General features: G+C 41.1%; 1 protein-coding gene across 4 annotated transcripts in view; it reads left to right on the top strand.

The window, feature by feature from the left end:
* Window positions 1-991: 991 nt before the first annotated feature.
* OGDH (oxoglutarate dehydrogenase) overlaps window positions 992-21,421 on the top strand; it is a 61,470-nt gene continuing 41,040 nt past the window's right edge. For all 4 annotated transcript variants that reach the window (XM_035140242.2, XM_035140238.2, XM_035140243.2 and 1 more), the window contains exons 1-3: window positions 992-1,098; window positions 8,210-8,455; window positions 16,608-16,796. In XM_035140242.2, coding sequence (XP_034996133.1) covers window positions 8,234-8,455; window positions 16,608-16,796 — 411 coding nt within the window. In that variant the 5' untranslated portion in view covers window positions 992-1,098; window positions 8,210-8,233. The remainder of the gene's footprint in view (window positions 1,099-8,209; window positions 8,456-16,607; window positions 16,797-21,421) is intronic.

The following is a 21,421-nucleotide window of genomic DNA, read 5'->3' as shown; positions in this document are numbered from 1 at the left end:
CTGATTCCAAGAAAGATCTCCAGTCAGCACCATTTAACACAGCAGGTGTTAGACCTGAGCGCGCTGCAATAACGTAAATGAGGGTTCAGCAATCCCTCAAAGTTGTTTCTACCTCTACAACTGCGGATAAGGCGGGGAGAAGAGAAAGGAAGGAGGGGCTTTTATTTTTCCCTCATGTGATCAATCGGAAGGAGCAGGTTAGCTCCACGGAGATGAAAAAATTGTAGACTTATCCATGGCATTTCCGGGCTGTCATTGGAATCCATGCTTTAAATCTCCTGGGCCGAATTGAAGCGCTACCCTTAGAAATCCGTTGAGAAATGTATTATTACGAGTGCTTTTAGGTTCTTTCTTGGGTTGCTTGCGATACTTGGTTTTAGTGCTTCTATAAAGCGGCTTTACGTGGTCACTTCTAAGAGGAGAGGAACGAATAAAGATTTAAATAATCATAAAGTTAGTTAGTTCGTTAATTTATTGTTACGGTTCTCGACCAGCACAAATAATCATAAAAATACTGAATCCAGATTCCCAGGAAGTGTAGTTAGGATTGCAGCACTAATTAAGTAATTAAGTAACTAATTAAGTAATTAACTACACGTTCTGGGAGTAAACTCCACTGGATGCAGTACTAATAACAATAACAATAATAAAAATAGTGGTTAATTAATTTAATTATTAGTAAAATAGTGAGTAGTTTTAATTAATTAATTAATCGGATCCCACCCTTTGCGGGTCATAGGACAGCTTACACAAATACAATGCCGTGCATAAAATCCGAAACCAGGCCAGGGGCAGGGAATTTAGGGCGTCAAGATACTGTTCCTAGTACCCCTACCTCCCCCAAATCAGCCCCATCCCTTGGCCAGTTGTCCGGGGCTGGTGATCTTAACCTGGAGAGTTACAGGAGTGACGGGCTCAGAAACTCAGCACTTAGGTGCCGCTCTACACGTTTCGTCTCTCAGAGGTCGGACCGACCGGCGTTGCGCGGTGACGCAGCCCGGGTGACGCGCGCGGACGACAGGGGTGGGGCCAGCGACTGGCGCTGTCAAGCGCAGCTCAGAGCCGTGAGGCGGGGGAAGAACGTCGAGGCGCTGGCAGGTAACGGCCTGAGAGGGGCGAGTGTCGATGGCGGGGGCTCCGGCGGGCCCGAGGCGGTGCGGCCTTGGTTTGCGGGGAGTTGGGGGCGGGGAGGCTAAGTGAGGGCCGCCGGCGCCTTTCCTGGCCTTTGGAGCGGGGAGCGAAGTGTCCTTGGCGCGACGCTGTTCGGGATGGGGTGACCGACCGTGGTCGCGTGGGCGGGAGGGGGGGAGAGAGAAAGGGGTGACGGGAAGAGCGCGAGCGCCCCCTCTCCCCCCCCCCACTCGCTCAAGCCCACGTGGGAGGTGGAGCGCGCGCCAAGCCGGGACTCCCCTGAGTTCTCGCTGGGCGGCTGCGAGAAAGAGAGGGAGGCTCGGGCGCCTGCCGGCTTCTCCCAACTTGCGTCGTTTCCTGTGTTAGCCGGGCGCGCTGGTTAGAGGGCGTGGAGAGGATATGGGGGGTGCCTGGCTGCCTTGCCTCTGGCCTTACAGCCCTCTTAAAACCCCAGACAATGAAGCCAAGGGCTATTACGTCTGCATGAGTGGTTGGGGGCGGGGGTGGGAAACAACGACCGGGGGGGGGGTTGGTGCTTCAATCCTTATTGTTTTGTTTTGAAAGCTACCCTTTGAAAAAAGGATTTTCTTGAAAAAAAAAGAAAAAAAAAGGTACTTTGGACTACTAAGGGTTTTCTTTTTTCTCAGCGCAGTCCTATAGATGCCTGCTTTAGTCCCACTGTGTTCTCGCTGTACGACCTGTTTCCAGGTCGGCGTGCACAGGGTTGTAGACTTGTTCAGTCACCAACCCCACCCCATCCCCAAACCGCCTCCTGAAATGTGATTTGTGGCATGGTTAGGCAAGGGTAATGAACATGGTAATACTGTATAGTCCCCCCCCCCCAGCAGATCCATCCTCTGGTCCATTCTGTAGCTGGGGTGCCAACTATCAAAAAGGCCTCTATCTTGTTGTAACTAGCCTTTGTTGGAGGTGGCATTTGGAGAAGGTCATTGGCAAATTACCTTATCGTGAAGGCAGGCAGGCTGGTATGGAAGCAGGCATGAAGTGCTTGGTTTTAAAAGTGAGCACCAACCTTTTAAATGGGGCTTGGAAGTGAATAGGTAGTCATTGATTATTATTTTTCCTTTTCAACTGTTATGCTTTTTGCCTAATAAGTTTAATACCTAAGTACAGATTTGAACTGGCTCTCCCCAGTTTCATGCTCACAAGCCACTATACTTCTGGGAACCCTGCATTTGACTTCTTCCTCTGAGCCTAGAGGGGCCCAGTACCCAGAGATATCCAGAAGCACAGGAGGAGATGAGATGAGAAATGCTGGAAAGGTTAAAGAAGAAACAACTGAGATGATGATATTTTTACTTATCAAGCCATCATACTTCATGGTGTTAACAGCAAGAAGGATCCCTCAGAAGTTTACAATTTAAATTAAGATGGAAGAAAGGTGGAGGAGAAAGTAAAGAGGCAACAATTTGTGCATCAGTTACACATATTTTAATTTCAGTAGGGTGCAAGGACAGGGAAATTATTGTCAAAACGCCTCATGGAGAAATGTCCTGTTGTTTTAGCTGTTGCTATCATGAAATGAGGGCCTTCTTTTAACATTCAAAAATAACTCAATCTGAGGAGTCAGCTACCTTCTGCATCTGTGGTCAAAATTTTAATAGAGTTTGTTCTATATGTAAAATCTATGTCAGAAGAAATCTGTTGACCTGGCATTTTCCATCCTGATTCGGTTGATTAATAGATGGTTCATTAAGCATTGTAAACAATGTACAACGTGATCTTGAATTCGGGGCTTTTTTTAAGGCTCTGCTGTAAACTTTTCTGTCAGTTCTGTGACAGTTTTCAGTTAGTTCTTAGATAGTCAAAACTAGGGATTTCTCCCTCATACAAACTGTACTTTCATCTTTGGGCTGAAGTATTTTTTCCTGCTCTCATAACAAAAGCCTGTTGTTGGTAATTTGGTAAATATACCAAGGCCTCTGCCATTAACACATATCTGCTTCTGGTTACATCACATTTTAAAAACATTCAGGCCTCTCAGGAATACGTCCAGCTAGTACATTACACTAGATTAGTGGTTAAGGTGGTTATCATATAATAATCCTACAAGGAGTTGTAAATTCCTCCCCCCCTCATTTCAGGGGTGAAGAAAAGCTGAGCCCTCATCTTCGCTCAAAAGCAGATCTGTGGAAGGAAGGAGTTTTCTGAAAAGTTTCACTCTGAGTAGAGGGTTGCATTTGTTCCTGCAGCCAGTCTCCATGAAATTTATAACTTTTTAAGTTAACACATTTCAGTAAGAGGAACTTGCAACTTCTTTGTTCAAATGCAGAGCTTTGAAAGAAATCCCAACAAATACATTTCTGCATGGACACAGAATTTGATATAAAACAGATATAATGGGAGATATAATAGCAGGAGAGCATTATTATTTCACCATAATTTGTGGTAATCACAAATAATTCACCATAATCTATATATGAGACATGTCCTGCTGGACATCAGTGAGGACTAGAGCAATGACTTGGGTACTAAAACCTAAGTGAGTGAAATAACTGATGCACCAGATTCTCTTTCTGTAAGAGTACATTTACATGCCAAGCATAATTGCTGTACATACACTAGTGTTTCTTGCAGCAAACATTGAAATAATGTGTCCTCAAACACCTGTGTACATCCATTGGGAAACATCTGCCTATTTGAGGGGTCTCAGGACCATGTACTGTGTGTTCTTTATATTTGCTGCAGGAATCTGCAGTTCACAGTAGTTACCTTTACCATTTAAAGTGTGGAGGTATACAGTGGTGCCTCACTTAACGAATGCCCTGCTTAACGAAATTTCCGCTTAACGAAAGGATTTTTCGAGCGGAGGTTGCCTCGCTAGACGAATGAAAATTCGTCTAGCGAATCGCGGTTTCCCATAGGAATGCATTGAAATTCAATTAATGCGTTCCTATGGGCAAAAAACGATGTGAAAAAAATTCAATGCATTCCTATGGGACTCGCTAGACGAATTTTTTCGTTACAAGAAAAGACCCGTGGAACGAATTAAATTCGTCTAGCGAGGCACCACTGTACTAGCCTTTTTGATTCTCTTATCATCTGTGAATTGACCATACAAGAGATGGCAACTCACTGAACTTGTACAGTTTGTTTGTTTTTAAAAGGTAGGCTGCCACTCCTTTGTTGGCTCATTGGCACATTGTTGATACTTCAACACCATCTTTAGAATAAATATGCTAAATAATATATCATAGCACCAACCCCTTGCTAAACCAGTGGCTGTTATTTTACTTAAACTACCAAACACTAAACGAAGTTTGGCTTGTTTAGTGGTTGGTTGTTTACTCAAATATTCCCAGGTAACTCTCATTGATGGCTTCTAGAAGCTGTAAGAATATAGTTTTAAAAGGTCAGTATAACTATTACATACATTACAATCTTCAGGCTTCTTTTTTTTGGGGGGGGACTAGATTGATTTTTTTCAGCCATCATATGGAAGAAAAGTATATTCCTGGCTAAATATCCACATGAAGATCCCCCCACCTTTGGGGCTACTTTGCTCTGGGTTGAGATGTTTCTCCAGCCAACTTCACAAAAACTGTGGTAGGTGGAGGGGGGCTCTTCATAAGGTCACCCATATCAACATATAAGGAAATTAGAAATTGTCCTAGAGGCCTTTGTGAAGACAAAGAGAGATGGGTGCCCAAGTGTTTTTCAGCTTGTGCTGGACAGTTGAAGCCAAATTGAAAGGCGGGAAAACACTGATGTTATTCAAGAGCACACAAAATAAGTTAGCTGTTCCTGGCTTAGATGAATTTCATCATTCTAAATAGCTTAGCCAGGAAAAGCGCAGCTCAGTTATTACCAAATTGTGGAAATAAGGGTTTAAATCATGAATTTAAATTATTATTTTGTTTGTAAGTACACACACCCTCTTTAAAAACAAAGGCTTCAGTTTTGTAAGTCATAATTCTCAGAATACGTATGCTTGCTAAGTGGCGTGCAAGAACAAAAAACTGAATACTTCAAAAAAAAACCTTTTATCATATAGCTCATGTGTGTTATGCACTTAAACAAGGAGCAACTGAGCAAAATAATTATTTATTTAGCTTTATATGTTTAAGGGCACCAAATAGGTCATGTACTTATAATAGGACCCAAAGAATCATAAACCTAGTTCTGTAATGGCAAGGGGTTTTAAGTGCTTTCTTTTTCATAGAAAAGCAAGGTTTTTTGTTTTTTGTCTTGTTTTGTTTTTTAAAAAGTACTAATATTTCTGCAGCACTTAAAAATCGGGGACATTAGCTCAAATTTTTCTACTTAGATAACCATTGATTCAATTTATGAGATATAGGCAAGAACTGATTGATGTGTGTTCAAAAGATGCATGATCGGTGCCAAACCCGGAAGTGACCTGAAAATGTCACTGAACACTTCACAAAAAGTCTGCTGCACTTCTGTGTGCTCCACTGGGGGGAAGGGGGTGGGAATGGAAACCCCACGTGAAATGGTCATCAACTGTAAATGTAAGTTCTTTAAAGTTGATCCACTTAAAATTTAAAAAAAATTCTATCTACCATGACACATTTGAATACCATAAATGTACCGTAACTAGAAAGAACAGAAACATCTTCAAATCAGGAAGTCATTACTAGTGGTCTTCTACCCTAATTAATGCATACAACTCTGAAAGTTGCAGAAGTCTTGTATATGGAAACTATTTACTTGAATAAGAAGGACAGAATGATCAAGTTTATTGAACCGCTGGATGGCTGAATTGACTTTATGCAACTTGTTAGCATATCTTATGCTGCTGAAAAGTTTTAGCTCTTTGACTTTGTGCTGCCCTTCCTCGCTCTATAAAAAGAACTTGTTCTTGTCATGCACTGCTGACACATCTTGTTCCAGCACTGTGTAAAGTGACCAAGTATCATTGTTCTAAAACTACTTTGAGGTTGCTGCTGTTGCTTTACAATCAAGCAGTATATAAATTTTATTGAATAAATAGTATACTGGATGAAATTGTGCCACTTGCTGTTGGTGTTATTCAACCAATATCAAAAGGAAGCCACACATTCTTACTCAGAAGAAAGTGCTCTGGGAGTCCTTCATTTCTTTATCCATGCAGTTTCTTCCACTTCTTTGCACAAGCACCACCCTCAATCGTTTAGTCCTAAAATTTAACCCAATCCTCAAACCCCTTTCCTAAGATTCCACTGTCACAGACTGAGATCCTAGCTGTACAGTTTGTCTAAACTAAGCAATGATTTGTTAATATAATTACTTTGGGTGAATTATACAGCCACAATTGGCTTTAAAGGAAGAGGAGAACACTATGCTAATAAAACTTGTGTTTGATAACTGGGAATGGAATAATACCTCCAATAAGAATTTATGTAACTGAACCTCTTTCTTGTAAATCTTATAGTAGCAGGGAATCTATACTATAGTTATCTTCATAAAATGTTTCCTTTTTTGTTTCCTGTTCAATCAGGGTTACTGAATAAAATAGCTAGTTTTCATTACTACATTAATTAAATTGTTTTGTACCCTAAAGATGTTACATGAATACAGTGTTGTAGATGCCATTAGTAATAATCTACTTTTAGACTGTCAGAGAGCTATTCTTAAGGAGCAAATCTTCAAAACTGATCTATGTCCAGCATAGATTGCTTTGTTACTTTCCACCTTTTAGAAAACAAAGCTGTTCAAAATGCAGGTCTTGTCAGAATAGTGAAGATTTTAAAGTACGGTAGTAATTAGCTAAACATATTATCGGCAACTCTGCTCCTCCTCATTGATCAGCATTATTTGATTCAAATAGCATTCTACTGCACTTGGTTTCCTGTTCTCCTAGTGATTGGATCTTCCAAAGTTTGACATTGTGATGACCTTGCTGATGTAAGCAGAGAACTGTGGAATGCATTCTGAGGAGTAGTATGGTGTTTTTACAATAACTACATCCATAGTGCCTTTGCAGGAAAAACTTGGGCTAATAATGTAGAAACAGTATTCAAAACTCCCACTGTTCTAGGCCAATTAGCATGAGCAGTTTCTGAGCTCCGGGTGCAGTACTGCGTAGAACATTTCAGATTAAAACTTCAGAGTGGAAGAAAAGAAGGACCTTTTCTGCCTCCCCACTTCCAGCTACTCTCTGGAGACTGGAGAAGAGAACCTCTTAAGAATATTAGGGGGGTGGGGAGGAGAAAGACTAGACCATGTGAAAAATGAACATGAATTTTAGCTGCAGTTCATGTTATAAAAAAGCGCACCTAGACATTCTGCTGTTGATCCCATAACCTAGGTTTAAGTTGCCATTTTGCTCCTAGCTTTTATATCTCAGTTTCTAACACTGTGTGGAAAATGTTGGGACAGGAGAGAACTGCAGGCTGTGGAAACTAAATGCCAGTAACTGTGATACACATGCAAATTTCAGTGCCTAGCATCTTCAGTTAAGCAATGGCAGGGCTGTGAAAGAGTTCTGCCCCAAATCTCGGAAAGCTGATGTCAATGAGACTAGACAGGATTGAACTAGTGAGATCAATACATCTGATCTAGTATAACGCAGCAGCTTATTCTCTGGGAAGCACAAGGTGGGCCAGTGTTGGAAGTAACATGCTGAACTAAATAGTTTCTTGATCTGATCCTGCAGGGCTTCTTTTCTGCCTGAGTAGATTCTATATCTTCCAAAGTTTATTTTAGAAGTTGTCTTTCTCACGGTCATTTGCTATGATAATGCTTGACTTATTGGCTTTATCACTGAGTAGTATTGTTGGTCTATTTCATCAATTTATCCCTTTATCTGGAATTTAAATTGTCTAAAGTGTTCCTGTGTCACTGATTACAATACAACAAAGACTAAAGCACCTTAAAACAGTGTACTAAACTGTGCAAGGGATTGTACCTTTCATTCCTTTTCTCCAGCAGCAAGTTTTAGCTTGTCCTACTTTGCTACTGCTGCGCTAAGTGAACATCAAGATATTAACTTTGCTGTGGAACTTTAGTATAGATATTGCAACAGATAAACTTGATTAATCAGATGAATGATTATCTTTTCAACCTGTGTTTTTTTTTAAATTTTATGACTGAATCATTATTTCTTCTTTCCCAACAGGAGCCCGTCTGCTTCATAACAAAAATGTTTCACTTAAGGACTTGTGCTACTAAACTGAGGCCTCTGACAGCCTCACAGACTGTTAAGACAATTTCTCAGAACAAGCCAGCAGCGCCAAGGACGTTTCAACAAATCAGGTGCTACAGTGCACCTGTTGCTGCTGAGCCATTTTTGAGTGGGACTAGTTCAAACTATGTGGAGGAAATGTACTATGCTTGGTTGGAAAATCCCAAAAGTGTACATAAGGTAAGGAGCAGCCTCCCTAGAATAAAGCCTATTCTTCCACACTTTGGTTCTCATGTCTTCAGGTAAGTGCATTTTGTCAGAGTGAGCGTCAACTTGACAACTTGAAGAAGACCCTGGGAACCTTCTGAATCCAGTCAGTTTCAGTTGTGCAAAAATTAAAATGGCTCGGCTGACAAAGAATAGCACTGAGAGAATCAACATCGGAATGAATTTGGAAAGTTTATGACCGCCTTCCCCCTGAGGATTCATCTTGGCTTTGGCATGGATATAAAGAAGGATGAACTCTTCTTGGATGTCCACCGAGGAATTGCTGAGCTGCTGTTGATGTTCCTTTTTGAAGTAATTGAGACAGGTCTCCTTTTGTATAGGAACAGTTTTGTTTATAGTGTAAATAACAACCACATTCAAGGGTCAGTCATTTTAAGCCATGGATTTAACGTGTGTGTGTGTGTTTTGTTTTATTTTAAACTTGGTCATACTGCATGAATAGTGACATATTGCTAGCTGTTTATCACATTTGAGAAACAGCTTTAATTATGGCTTCATTGTTTTCTGCTAAGATAAAGCTACACATGACTCTTAATTTATTCTCCTGCAAGTTCAAGTACATCCATTATCTGAATGTCTTGCTTCCAGGCCCTTTTAAGTAAGACTTCATGTTTTGGACTAGCTACATGTATAGTGGTACCTCGGTTTGCGACCGCAATCCGTTCCGCAGAGGCGGTCGTTCGCTGAAGCGGTCGCTCCCCGAAGGCACGCTTCGGCGCGTGCGCGAAGCACCGATAGAGCACTTCTGCACATGCGGAAGCTGCGCAGAACGCGTCTGCGCATCCAACGCCGCGGAACCCGGATGTAAACACTTCCGGGTCCACGGTGGTCGCTTGCCGAAGTGGTCGCAAACAGAGGTAGACATAAACCGAGGTTTGACTGTATACAGAAGAGTGCAAATTACTTTGATCATAATGTAGTACATACCCAGTAGAAATTAATGCATGTCAATAATGGAATGGAAGGTATTAAATAGTTTCTAGAATTTGATGCAGAATCTGCTATCACATACCTTTTTCTGTCCATGCTGTGGAGAGCAACTGACAGTGAGCATAGAATGTTATTTTAAAAAAATAATCACCCAGAGAAAACACACATGCTAGCCTGTTGTCTCAGTGTACTTAAATATTGATATGTTTGAGAAAGCATCTGACTTCATTTCCGCAAATTTATATTATGCTGAACCATCAATGAACATTCATTCCCTCTTTGTGTATTTAACAGTGAACATCAGTGAACTGGTATAAATAATCCATGACATGCAGTTTTAAAGTGTGGCAGTGTTCATGGTTTCATATAAACATATTTCACTACCACATCTGCCTTCAGGTGGGGAACCAGCTTGATGCCCTTTTTCTGTCAATGCTGTGCAAATAATTTGTTAGCTATTCATCAGTAGCCCCGTGTGATGCAAGTGATATAGTATGAGACTGAAACAAGGAAACAAATGCTAAATTACTTGACGTGTGTAGTTGCAACTGGACTGTTTGACCTTGCTCTCTGCTATTTGCAGTTGGCTGTTCTGTGCTTAGTGCAGTGGCGCAGCATGGGGGAGTGCCAGAGGAGCTATGGCCCTGGGCATGGATTTTTGAGAGTGCGCAAAACAGATGCCCGCAGCGTGTCCCAGCCCGGTGCTCCTCTCCCAACATTAGAGGAACCAATGCTCATGGAGAGGAGCTGCCGCTCGGAGCTGGTGTTGCAGCGGTGGGCTCTGTTTGTGCTCTGCCCCTTGGCACGCCCATGTACACACACACACACGTCCCCAGCAGCGTGGAGACACACTCCGCCACTGGCTTAGTGTTACCAGCACTTTTTAGTTTGCATTATGGGTTGGTTTTAAAAATTGTATGTTCTATTTTCACATTAGATGGTAGTACCATATTAGATTATAAAAAGCTCAGCACCCTCTGTGTAAGACTGAGAGAACATTCTTCTGTTAACTAGTTTGTCAATAGAGACTTGCTTGGTAGCCTTTGGTAAAAATCTCCTCTAGAGGTTAGCTTTCTTAAATTACACAGCTGTATTATTTGTTCTTTTTCTATTAAGGCATAAATATACCAGATATATATGGGTGAGCTTCCGTTGCTCGGTCCCAGCTCCTGCCCACCTAGCAGTTCGAAAGCACATCAAAGTGCAAGTAAATAAATAGGGACCGCTCCAGCGGGAAGGTAAACGGCGTTTCCGTGCGCTGCTCTGGTTCGCCAGAAGCAGCTTTGTCATGCTGGCCACATGACCCGGAAGCTATCTGCGGACAAACGCCGGCTCCCTCGGCCTATAGAGCGAGATGAGCGCCGCAACCCCAGAGTCTGACGCGACTGGACCTGATGGTCAGGGGCCCCTTTACCTTTTTTATACCAGATATATCCTACTATATGGATACCTAGGCAAGTAAGCTATAATAAGCTCCTTAGATCTGTCAGGGCTTGGCAGTGAGGTGATTTACTAATATTTATGGTAACTTGCTTTCTGTATTCCCTAAATGCGAAAGAAGTTCCACTGTAAGCCTGAGATTTATAGCTAAACCTGTTTCTGAAGCTCTAATCCTTATCTCTATTGGAACTGGTTTCTTTCATGAGTATGGAAGAAATGCACTTCTGAGGCCCATCTGCTGAACATATCCCTAGGAAAGAAACTTTCTACTGCAGGGTTGGACCCATTGCAGCATAATGACATTGTACTGGTGTGTGCCCTGACCTTTGAGCTGCTATGAGTTCACCGCTCAAGATGCTTTCAACACCTAGGAATTCTAAACTTTTATCGGGGAAAGTACTCCATGTGTTTTGAGATAACACGTAATGAAATCCAGTTGCCTGTCTGAAGGTCAAAGAATGCTAGCATACAGAACCGGAACTGCTGGCTCACTGTAGAACTAGCTATGACAGGACAATTACCAAGGCAATGGCACAGTATAATCTGGGTTCGCATAAGGTCAGATTGGAGGTAGCTCAAGAACAAGTACTAGAACAACTTAAATGACGTTTGGGATACAGAGAGCTAGAAAGTAGTTCAAAGCAAGGCAAAACACAACTATAATTAGTCTAATAGTTTCACAGCTGAGCTCCTTTTCAACTAATCCATACTGCATTGCAGCCACTGGTAATAAAATCCTGGTAAGCTAAACTAATTTAAACCACAACAACATGTTACTATTGCTGCCATAAACTGGACTATTTGGAGTGGGAAAGTAATAAAGGTGTCTTAAACACCCTTGTGTCCACGTCTGGAAATCATATATGTGCATTGTGTACTTTTATGCATTACGTCTGGTGCAATTGGTGCAAGAAACTTCAGCAGCAGTGCATAATGCGTTGCATTGCACTGTCCTGTGCATATATATAATTTAAATGTTGGTGACCAAAGGATGTGACAACCATTCTGTAGTTTCATTATAGTTTAGTAATGTTCATTAACTGTTGCATAGTCAATATTTCTGCACAGTGAAGTTTTTCTGAAAGTTATAACTCATCTAGGCTGTTGTGACTTCCAGTTTGTGTAGATTCTTAGCAGAAAAAAACATTTATGTTGAGTTAGTTAGATGTGCTGTGTTCCTTTTATCACGTACATCTCCAGCAAGTGCCTGTGTTTCAAAATTTTGCAGTAATTTAAACTTCTACAAGCTCCTACGGGCATCTGGTTTCAAGTGTCATCTCATTATGAACACACTTCACACCTGGTACAAACATCTATAATTCCAGTTGAGCAATGAATGTTGTGAGGATGGTGGTTGTGACTGTGAATAAGAACTGTAAAGGATACTGCATGGTGTTTTTATTTTATGAACTTACAGATGTGTTAATATATAGTTAAAAATCTAAATGGGTTAGAAAGTGAAAACCATAAAATTGAGAGTAGAATACAAATAATAAAAATTATACTGTTGATAGAAATCCAGAATCAAATTAGTAAAACAAAATATTGAGCCCTGCAAGCTATAGTGCTTGTGCAGGCATTCTGTCAGTTTGTTTGGAAGATGGGAGGAGGAGAGACTGCAGTGGCAGTGCAAAAGGGAAAGTTGCTATGTTGGCAGATCTCATTACCCTGCAACAGGAGTGTGATCTTTGTACAGGCATAATTGTTAAATGGAGGTTGGAGAGCCTTTGTTTGTTTTTTAAGGCAGAGAAGATGTGTGCTAAGGGGGTGGACATGCATTCCTTAGATAATAGTTAACTCATCTATCTATAAATATTTCATATACAATAACATTCTTGAAATGTCAGAACAATTGCTTTGAGGTAAAGGGTAGCTTTGCATTATTGCATTAGGGCTCAGATAGCAAATACAGTGGTGCCTCGCTAGACAAATTTAATTCGTTCCACGGGTCTTTTCTTATAGCGAAAAATTCGTCTAGCGAATCCCATAGGAATGCACTGAATTTTTTTCGACTTTTTTTTTTGCCCATAGGAACGCATTAATTGAATTTCAATGCATTCCTATGGGAAACCGCGATTCGCTAGACGAATTTTTCATAAAACGCATTCGTCTAGCGAGGCAAGCTCCGCTCGAAAAATCCTTTCATTAAGCAGAAATTTCGTTAAGCAGGGCATTCGTTAAGCGAGGCACCACTGTAGTAAGCTTGCAAGGTAAGCTTGCAGTTTAATTTTTTGTGTTTAAAATCTAATATAAATTTCTGAGAATATTCACTGAAATAACCACTTAATTAGCCATACATATTGCACCTGCGATGAGAAGAGAGAAACAAGAATAAGTGGTGTCAAAATAATTGAGGCAGATGCAAATAAATTGATACTTCTTGGCCTTGTTGTACTCTGGTGAAGAAGAAATTAAGAGTGAATTACAGGCCACCCACTGAAAACTTTTCCATGCATGTGGCAAAGAGCCCCCTTTAAAAAATGCTCGCATTCTGTTACTTCAGGTGTATGATGGGTTATTTTTACTTATTGGATTTTTCAGGGTAAGATCAGGATTCATCTAATAAGCCCCCACCCCCCACCCCGGCGGAAGCCCTGTGGAAATTGGCTTTGGGGTGGTTGGGAAAAATCCCGGAATATAGTGCAGGAGAAGTAGAGGATTGTTGTGTCTGGCAGGCTGAAATGCTGGCTGGGCTCATTAGATGAATCTTGCCCTTTAGTTTGTAAATTTAAAAGAGGGAGCCCACAAACCTGGAAAAAATCACACAAATCTTGGAATAGTCAAAAGTGTTAAAGATATCACTTTATTATTTAGTTTACTTTTCCAGGTACAGTGGAACCTCGGTTTACGAACGCAATCCGTTCCACGGAGGCGTTCGTAAATGGAGGCATTCGCTCCCCGAAGGCACGCTTGTGCACGAAGCGCCAATAGAGCGCTTCTACGCACACGCTGCGCAAATCGCATTGCGCATCCGACGCCACGGAACCCAGATGTAAACACTTCCGGGTCCGTGGCGTTCGTAAACGGAGGTGTTCGAAACCAAGGTACCACTGTACTAGCTTAAAAATCAAATTGAGATTATGTTTTGGAACAACAGTTCTCAAGACAATTTACAAACACACCATTTTTTTAATTCTATAATTTAAGACTAGATGGAGGTTTGTTTTTGTTTCCTTTTATTCTTATTATATTATATAATATTATAAAAAATCCTAGGATCTCTGTTTCTCCTACAGAATGTTGTGTGTGTCAGTTGGGGTGGGGAGTTGGGGATTAGAGGATGAAAGTGAGCGGATTGGCCTGTTGGCCCTGACAATTTATAGTACCATAAATAGCCTGGGATTAGGGACCTAGGGTAGGATGGGTGTGCACAAGAAAAAGAGATAATGTTCAATTTTTCTATAAATACTGTTATTGCTAAGAAGATGACAGGTGAAACCTTGCAACACTAAAACCAAATGTGTCAGAATTTAGCAAGCACCTCCAAATTGGAGGAGTGAGGAGATTTTGGGCTAGAGCAGGGGTCCCCAAACTAAGGCCCGGGGGCCGGATGCAGCCCAATCACCTTCTCAATCCGGCCCGCGGACCAGCATGTTTTTACACGAGTAGAATGTGTTCTTTTATTTAAAATGCATCTCTGGGTTGTTTGTGGGGCCTGCCTGGTGTTTCTACATGAGTAGAATGTGTCCTTTTATTTCAAATGCATCTCTGGGTTATTTGTGGAGCATAGGAATTCATTCATATTTTTTTCAAAATATAGTCCGGCCCCCCACAAGGTCTGAGGGACAGTGGACCGGCCCCCTGCTTAAAAAGTTGCTGACACCTGGGCTAGAGTTAAAGACTACCCTTTCTCTCCCATAGCAATGAAGTGCTTGGGTGAATCTTCCTTACTACCACTACAGGCCTTGAACAGCCCTATGTAAAATCATAGAATTATAGAGTTGGAAAGGGGGGCGAGGGTCATCTAGTCCAACCCCCCTTTTGACCAATGTGGGGCTCGAACCCATGACCCTAGTATTAAGAGTCTCACACTCTGCTGACTGAGCTATCTCTTCCCTGTTAGGAAATAAACCACAACATTTTTTAAGGTTCTCCACTTGTATTCTAAGTAGCAGTTACATAGTATCTCTATAGTGCCTTATTCAGGGCTAGGCAACCTAAGGCCCGGGGGCCGGATGTGGCCCAATTGCCTTCTCAATCCAGCCCGCGGACGGTCCGGGAACCAGCGTGTTTTTACATGAGTAGAATGTGTCCTTTTATTTTAAATGCATCTCTGGGTTATTTGTGGGGCATAGGAATTCGTTCATTCCCCCCCCCAAAAAAAAAAAGTCCGGCCCACCACATGGTCTGAGGGCGGCTGAAAAAGGTTGCTGACTCCTGGCCTTATTGCATCACACTTTTTATTTTCTTGTAATCCTTAACAATATCCTAAAATGTAGTTCGGTATTATTACAGTAATCCTATATTTTAGATGGGAGCAAAGGCTAAGTAAAAGTGGCTTGACTTAAATACCTAGAAGAAATTAAATTTGAGCCTGCCACTATACCAGCTGAAAACATGCTGTACTGTATAGATCTTGTGACTTCTGTAAGGTGATTTGGTAAGGACACACTAATTAAATACAGTACTGTTGTTACACTTCCCCCCCCCCACCTTCCCCTTTGGTAGGTGGAGGGATGTTCTCTGGAATTCTAATGATGGGTTAAGTGTGCATGTTACAAACTCATTTGAGACTTGTGACAACTGGGTGGAGAAGTGAATAGGTTCCTTTTTTATTTTTAGGTCACTGAAAAGGGAAGCACTAAATAATGTCTTAATGAATAGTTGAGCCTTAACCTGTTTTATATGTGGCATCTCAAAGCTAATGGTTGGCAGTCACCTCTACTTATTCATCAAATAGCATGGATAGGACAGTCTCTAGAATTTAGACTGACCTGAAAAGAACTTTAGATAACGTACCATTTGCTGGTGCTATTTCCTTCAGGCTTAAGTCACAAAGTTAACTATTAACTATAATGGCTAATATTACAGGTTATTGCTACACTGAAGAGTTGTCACATCCCTTAAAGATTTAAGGAGGTCCATCCCGTCCGTCCGTCCCCCCCCCCCCGAGATCAGATAAACCATATCTCAGACATTGCCATTGTTTCCTAACTAGCAACAGATAAGGTTGAATTCCAAATTAGTGAATGAAAAAGACTGTATTGTCTTGGGTTCTTACCTACTGCTCTTTCTTATGGGCACATGCATGTGTATGCATGTGTTGTGTTTGGTTGCCCATCTTTTTCCTGGAAAATGGTAACTGAGTCAAGATGTTGCTTTTGCATTTGCTTTTTGCTCATTAGAAGATCTGGGGGAACCCAGGACATTGAAAAGAATGGTATGTGGTCTCATCATAAGAGCAACTGATGACCAAACTATATATTACATGAAACATTTTATCAGAACATCTGATTTTTTTGTTTTACATAAAAGTAGCAATGATGGGTCTAAAATTGATCAGAGCAATTGTGCTATTTAACTATTTCTCCCCATATCATTTTCCTTATCTAAATTCTACAATACAAAACTGCAATGCTATGTTTATTGACGTTTACAACTTGAATATCATTTCAGCAATGGGCTTAGTAGTAGGAAAATATCAAGCTACATTTGACATGGTTGAAAAACAAACTAAGCAGTTTGAAGAGGTAATACTCGCTCTAAAAATATTATTTATTTATTTATTTTTTAGTCATGGGATATATTCTTTCGCAATGCCAATGCTGGAGCTGCTCCAGGTACTGCTTACCAAAGCCCCCCTCCATTAAGTACCAGCCTATCAACGCTAACACAGGCACAGTCTCTGGTTCGAGCACAGCCGAATGTAGATAAACTGGTGGAAGATCATCTTGCAGTCCAATCTCTTATTAGGGCCTATCAGGTAAGATAACCTCTTCTTACTTCTCTTCTGATGTGTAAACATCTAGCACTATTTTTCGACAGCCCCAAGTTTAAAAGAGAGAGATTCTTATACTGTGTGTGTGTGTAGATATCATATAAAAATGTAAAAAGGACATATGGGTGTGTTACCACTTTTCACCAAAACCGATTTACCGATTGAGGTGAAATTTTGACACAAGATCACATGTGAATGTCTGAAGGATATAGGAAAGTTTGCTAAGACAGATGTTGCACCTCCACTAGGTAAAAAAAAACCAAAACCCCTGTTCCAGAATGCACCACTCAACCAAAAGTGCATGCTGGGAAAAGAACCAGGTTACAAACCAGCGCCCTCTAGCGGCAGCTACACTGGTACTACACCTATAAAACCTTCCCTCTCAACAGCACCTTGGCTCCCATTTACATACTAGGCTGAATCCTTTACAGACTAGGCCGAATGGAGGTACTGACTCGCCTGGGTGGGGGTTGGGGGGAGGAGGGGATGGGATAGGTCAGGACACGGTGGGACCAGTCACAGGGATGAGCCGGGGGTGGGGGGAGAAGGGGGCGTGATACATAATGGGTCGGGACAGAGAGGGGGGTATCACAGGGATAAGCCGGGGTGGGGGGAAGAGGGGGGAATCAGGGATAAACCGGGGAGGGGGCGGGATATGTCATGGATCGGCACAGGGCAGGGGAAATCACAGGGGTGAGCTACAGCAACGTGGCAGGGCCAGCTAGTATAAATTCCTCCAAAATAAGACTTTAAAAACCAAACATTGATACGAATTTAGGGGAAATAAACTGGAGTAAGAGTTCTCCTTCTACCAGTGAGTGCCTTGCACCCCACACTGGCAGATATAGATTGCCACTTCAGGCCCAGGCTGAGCTAAATCAGTCACTGTATGCCAGTACATGGGCAAACTTTCTATACACCAAAATTTGTTCTTGAACAGTAGACTGCTCAGGAGAGCTTATGTGCAGAAATGAAGTGTGTGTAAGCATCTAATCTGTCTTTTTATGGTAAACTATAGCTATAGCTTCAGAAATGGAATGAGGGATGTTGTGTACCCACACACCAGTGGGAGACTCAGTGGGTGCTGGAGAGTTGCTCCCCCTCACTTTTAGGAAGAACAGCATCACACCCATCAGGTAGCCTATGGCTATGAAAGCTTGAGATGATAAGACTGGCCTACTGCTATCACCATATAAAGCTTATTGCAAGCCCATCACATAAGGTTACAACATTGCCATTTGAGTGCTTAGAAAATGTGGGATTTTCTTGATCAATCCATGGTCTCAAAAAAGTTTCCATTATTAATGTTACTTTTAAAAAGAAAATTTTACCCTAACCTTTAACCTCAACCAGATTTCAAAATACACAAGATTGTTAGATTGTTGTTAAAGTATCAAAAAAAGATCGATCAACCTGCTACGTCTAGCATTTGTCCAAAACTGAAAGTAGATCATGGTTTGCCAAAATGTGCACTGCAAATATCAGCCTGGCTTTGGCCAGGTTTCAGGAACAAGACGTGTTATATAGCAGCAGACGGCTCTATTCAGCTGCTGCTTTGCAGTGGGTTGTGTGGAATCATGAAAGATAAGGCAGAGTTGAAGATTATAATACCGGTAGCTAGAAAATTAATTTGGGCGAAAGCATACACAAAAAATGAAAAATTCAGAACTAGGATAATTTTACTAAAACTACATGAAAGGACTGTCAAATACTTCCCTAAGAGGTTAGTTTGAAAGCTTGAAAATATTTCTCAAACAACTAATTGTAGGCTATATGATATCTACCAAACTTAAAGCTCTGCAAAACGTATCAATTTTTCCTTGATAAAAACAGTCTCCTATTAAATGATTGTCACACAATGGTGTGCTTTTACCCACATGCCTGAAAAAGATCAGAATATACAAGTGAAAAGAATGTGTTAAAATGATTGTATCCATCAGAGTGTTATACTCCTTGGGACAGCTTTCCCCCATTGCAGTTTCTTTTCATATATCTTGCTCTTCAAGTTCTGGAAACAAACAAGGAAACAGGTAAGATCCTTCACTAGAGAGGGTGATAATGTTAGTCATGCTCAGAGTAGACTCATTGAAATCAGTGAAATTAAGTAACAAGTTTGTTGATTTCACTCTGTATACATGGGTGATATCCAGCTGGATCTAATATGAGTATGACTTTGTTGCTATCACCCACAGATAACTGTTGTTTAATTATTTGTCACATCCACAAATACTGTATCAGAAAAGATTTACTAGTTAGGAGGAGGTTCTAATAGATGAACAATTGGCTGCCGCTGAGGAAATCAATGATATGAATCAGAACTAAAGAGCAGCAGTGGGACTGAGGTCTCTGAGGCATCTGGTCTCTGATGTTTCTACTAATCCATGGCAGAGACCAATAATAATGTCTTACTGCTCAAACAATACAAATAAGAGTGAGCAGCCCATTAGATGTAGTCTTTTTTTAATCATTCAGTAATAATACAGCCTTCATAAGAATAATGTAAAAAATACTGTATGTAGTTTGGCTTCTGAATGGTAAAGCACTTAAATTCTGACAATTCTTTTAAAACATCTCAAGAAGTAAAAGTGAAATCTAGTTCCTGCATATTTACATTAAGCAGATGTTTAGTTTATTGTATAGTGATTAAGTTTCAAGTTCTAAAAGTTACTGGTTACATTACATCTTTCATGCTTCTGGGCTGCAATTCTTGCTGATTAATGTCTGACTTTTCAGTTTGCATGACCCAAATAAAACACACTTGGGCACAAGGAAGTTTAATACAGAGAAAGCTTTTGAAGGAGCAAGCATATTTCTGTAGAAGAACAATAGCTAAAAGCAATATATTCTCTTGAAGCTGGGACTCATGGAGGATTTTTAATTGAAATGCAAAGGTGGAGTGAAATAGAAAAGAAATAAATCTCAAGAAGGCCACTTCCAGACAAATATGTTAATTAGGTATGTTCATCCCTTGACTGGCTTAGGAAATATATATATCTCAGCAAACATGGTAAAAGCACTACTTATTTTACTTATTGCATCTAATAAGTAGTACAGTACAATCATGTCCTTCAAGATCCCATCTAATATTTAGAATAAGGACATGAAACCAAGCCATCATGGGCTGCATCTTTTTGAATGTAAGCCACAAAGATGTTTTCTGGGAATAAATTTACAAAAATAAGCAGCATTTTAACAGATGTGTTCAGCACTTTCCACATTTCTAAGTGAACATTTTTTGTACTGTTGTAAAAATTTTGCAGAGCTACACGGCCCTAGAATTAAGTGGATCCTTGACCCAGGAAGAGTCCAGGTATCCTGGCAAGCAGACAAAGTTTAAGCGTCTCCTGCCCACCAAATAACAGAGACCAAACCAGGACGTGCGAAGCAAGGCACTTTTATTTTTGCTGTTGCAACAGGGTCCTTCCTCTCACACAGGAGAACAAGGAAGGAACCCCAAACAAAGACGTCTTGCCCTTAAAAAGAGATTTGAAATTGGTTTCAGCCCACCCCCCAGAAGCATCATCCATATGTCACAGAAGGGGTGTAGCCCAAGACCCCTCTCCCTAGATTCATCATAGGTACATCATGAAAGGGGAGGTCTGGTGGCAGTAATCTGAGCAGTCTGGACCCTGCCCCCTGCCCCCCAAAACCTAATCAACAAAATTGAGAGATATTTACATTTCCCTGTTTCCCAGCCAAGTTAATCACACCCTTTTGTCTGGCACTCAGGTATCAGGATGCCAGGGATTATCACTTTAATTCCTGAGACAATGAGAAGGTTCCCCCCACCCCACTTCTTCCTTGCAGAGGAACACCTGGTCAGAGAGAGAGAGTCAAAATGGTGTCAGTCAGGCCTGTTTTCCTGTGCTGCTTCAGACATGTTTCTGTACATTCATGTACATGTTTTATGAACCATTATTATATATATATAGATATGACCTCAAAATTCTTATAACAATTCCCCATTTGGGGCTATAATTTTTCTTAAAAATTGTTGCCCCACAAAAGAATAACCAGATGTGTTGTTTTAGTACTTTGGGAGAAGCATTTCTCAAAAATGGTCTACGTATTTCATTTAACAGGATGGTCCACCAATATTGACTGGAAAGTGCAGTTTGTTTGTTTACCCTTTTGTGTGTTCTTCAGGTGTCAAAAGCTAGCTCTCCTCTGGTTGCACACCTCCATCGTGGCACAACAGCAACAATCCCTGGTGAATCCCCTTAGTTAAAACCTCATTTTTCTCCTCTATTTTCCTCTTCAAGCTGACATAGCCTCTGTGCATGTACAGAGTTCATGATTCGGCAGTCTATTGTACCATTTTTTAAAGTGCTGCACCTCTTGACAAAATTACCATCTGAATAAAGGAAGGGAAGGGGAAAGAGTAGATTTTAAAATAGGGTTAGATTTTACACAGAAACTCACTTTTCAGTGCTTACAAACACATTTTCTCTCCCTCCTTTTTGCAAGTTTGGAAAGGGTTGGAAGGGATCTTGAGTAATCTAGTCCACCCCTTCTGAAATATGGGGATCTCAACACTATCACTGCCCTTAGGATACACATACATTTGAGTACAGACGCCTGACTGGGAAGGAAACACAGGCTATGCCCTA

The sequence above is a fragment of the Zootoca vivipara genome, chromosome 15 (genome assembly GCF_963506605.1).
Source record: "Zootoca vivipara chromosome 15, rZooViv1.1, whole genome shotgun sequence".
NCBI lineage: Eukaryota > Metazoa > Chordata > Lepidosauria > Squamata > Lacertidae > Zootoca > Zootoca vivipara.
Note: the sequence above shows the minus strand (reverse complement) of the source record. Positions and strands in the feature narration are given on the sequence as shown.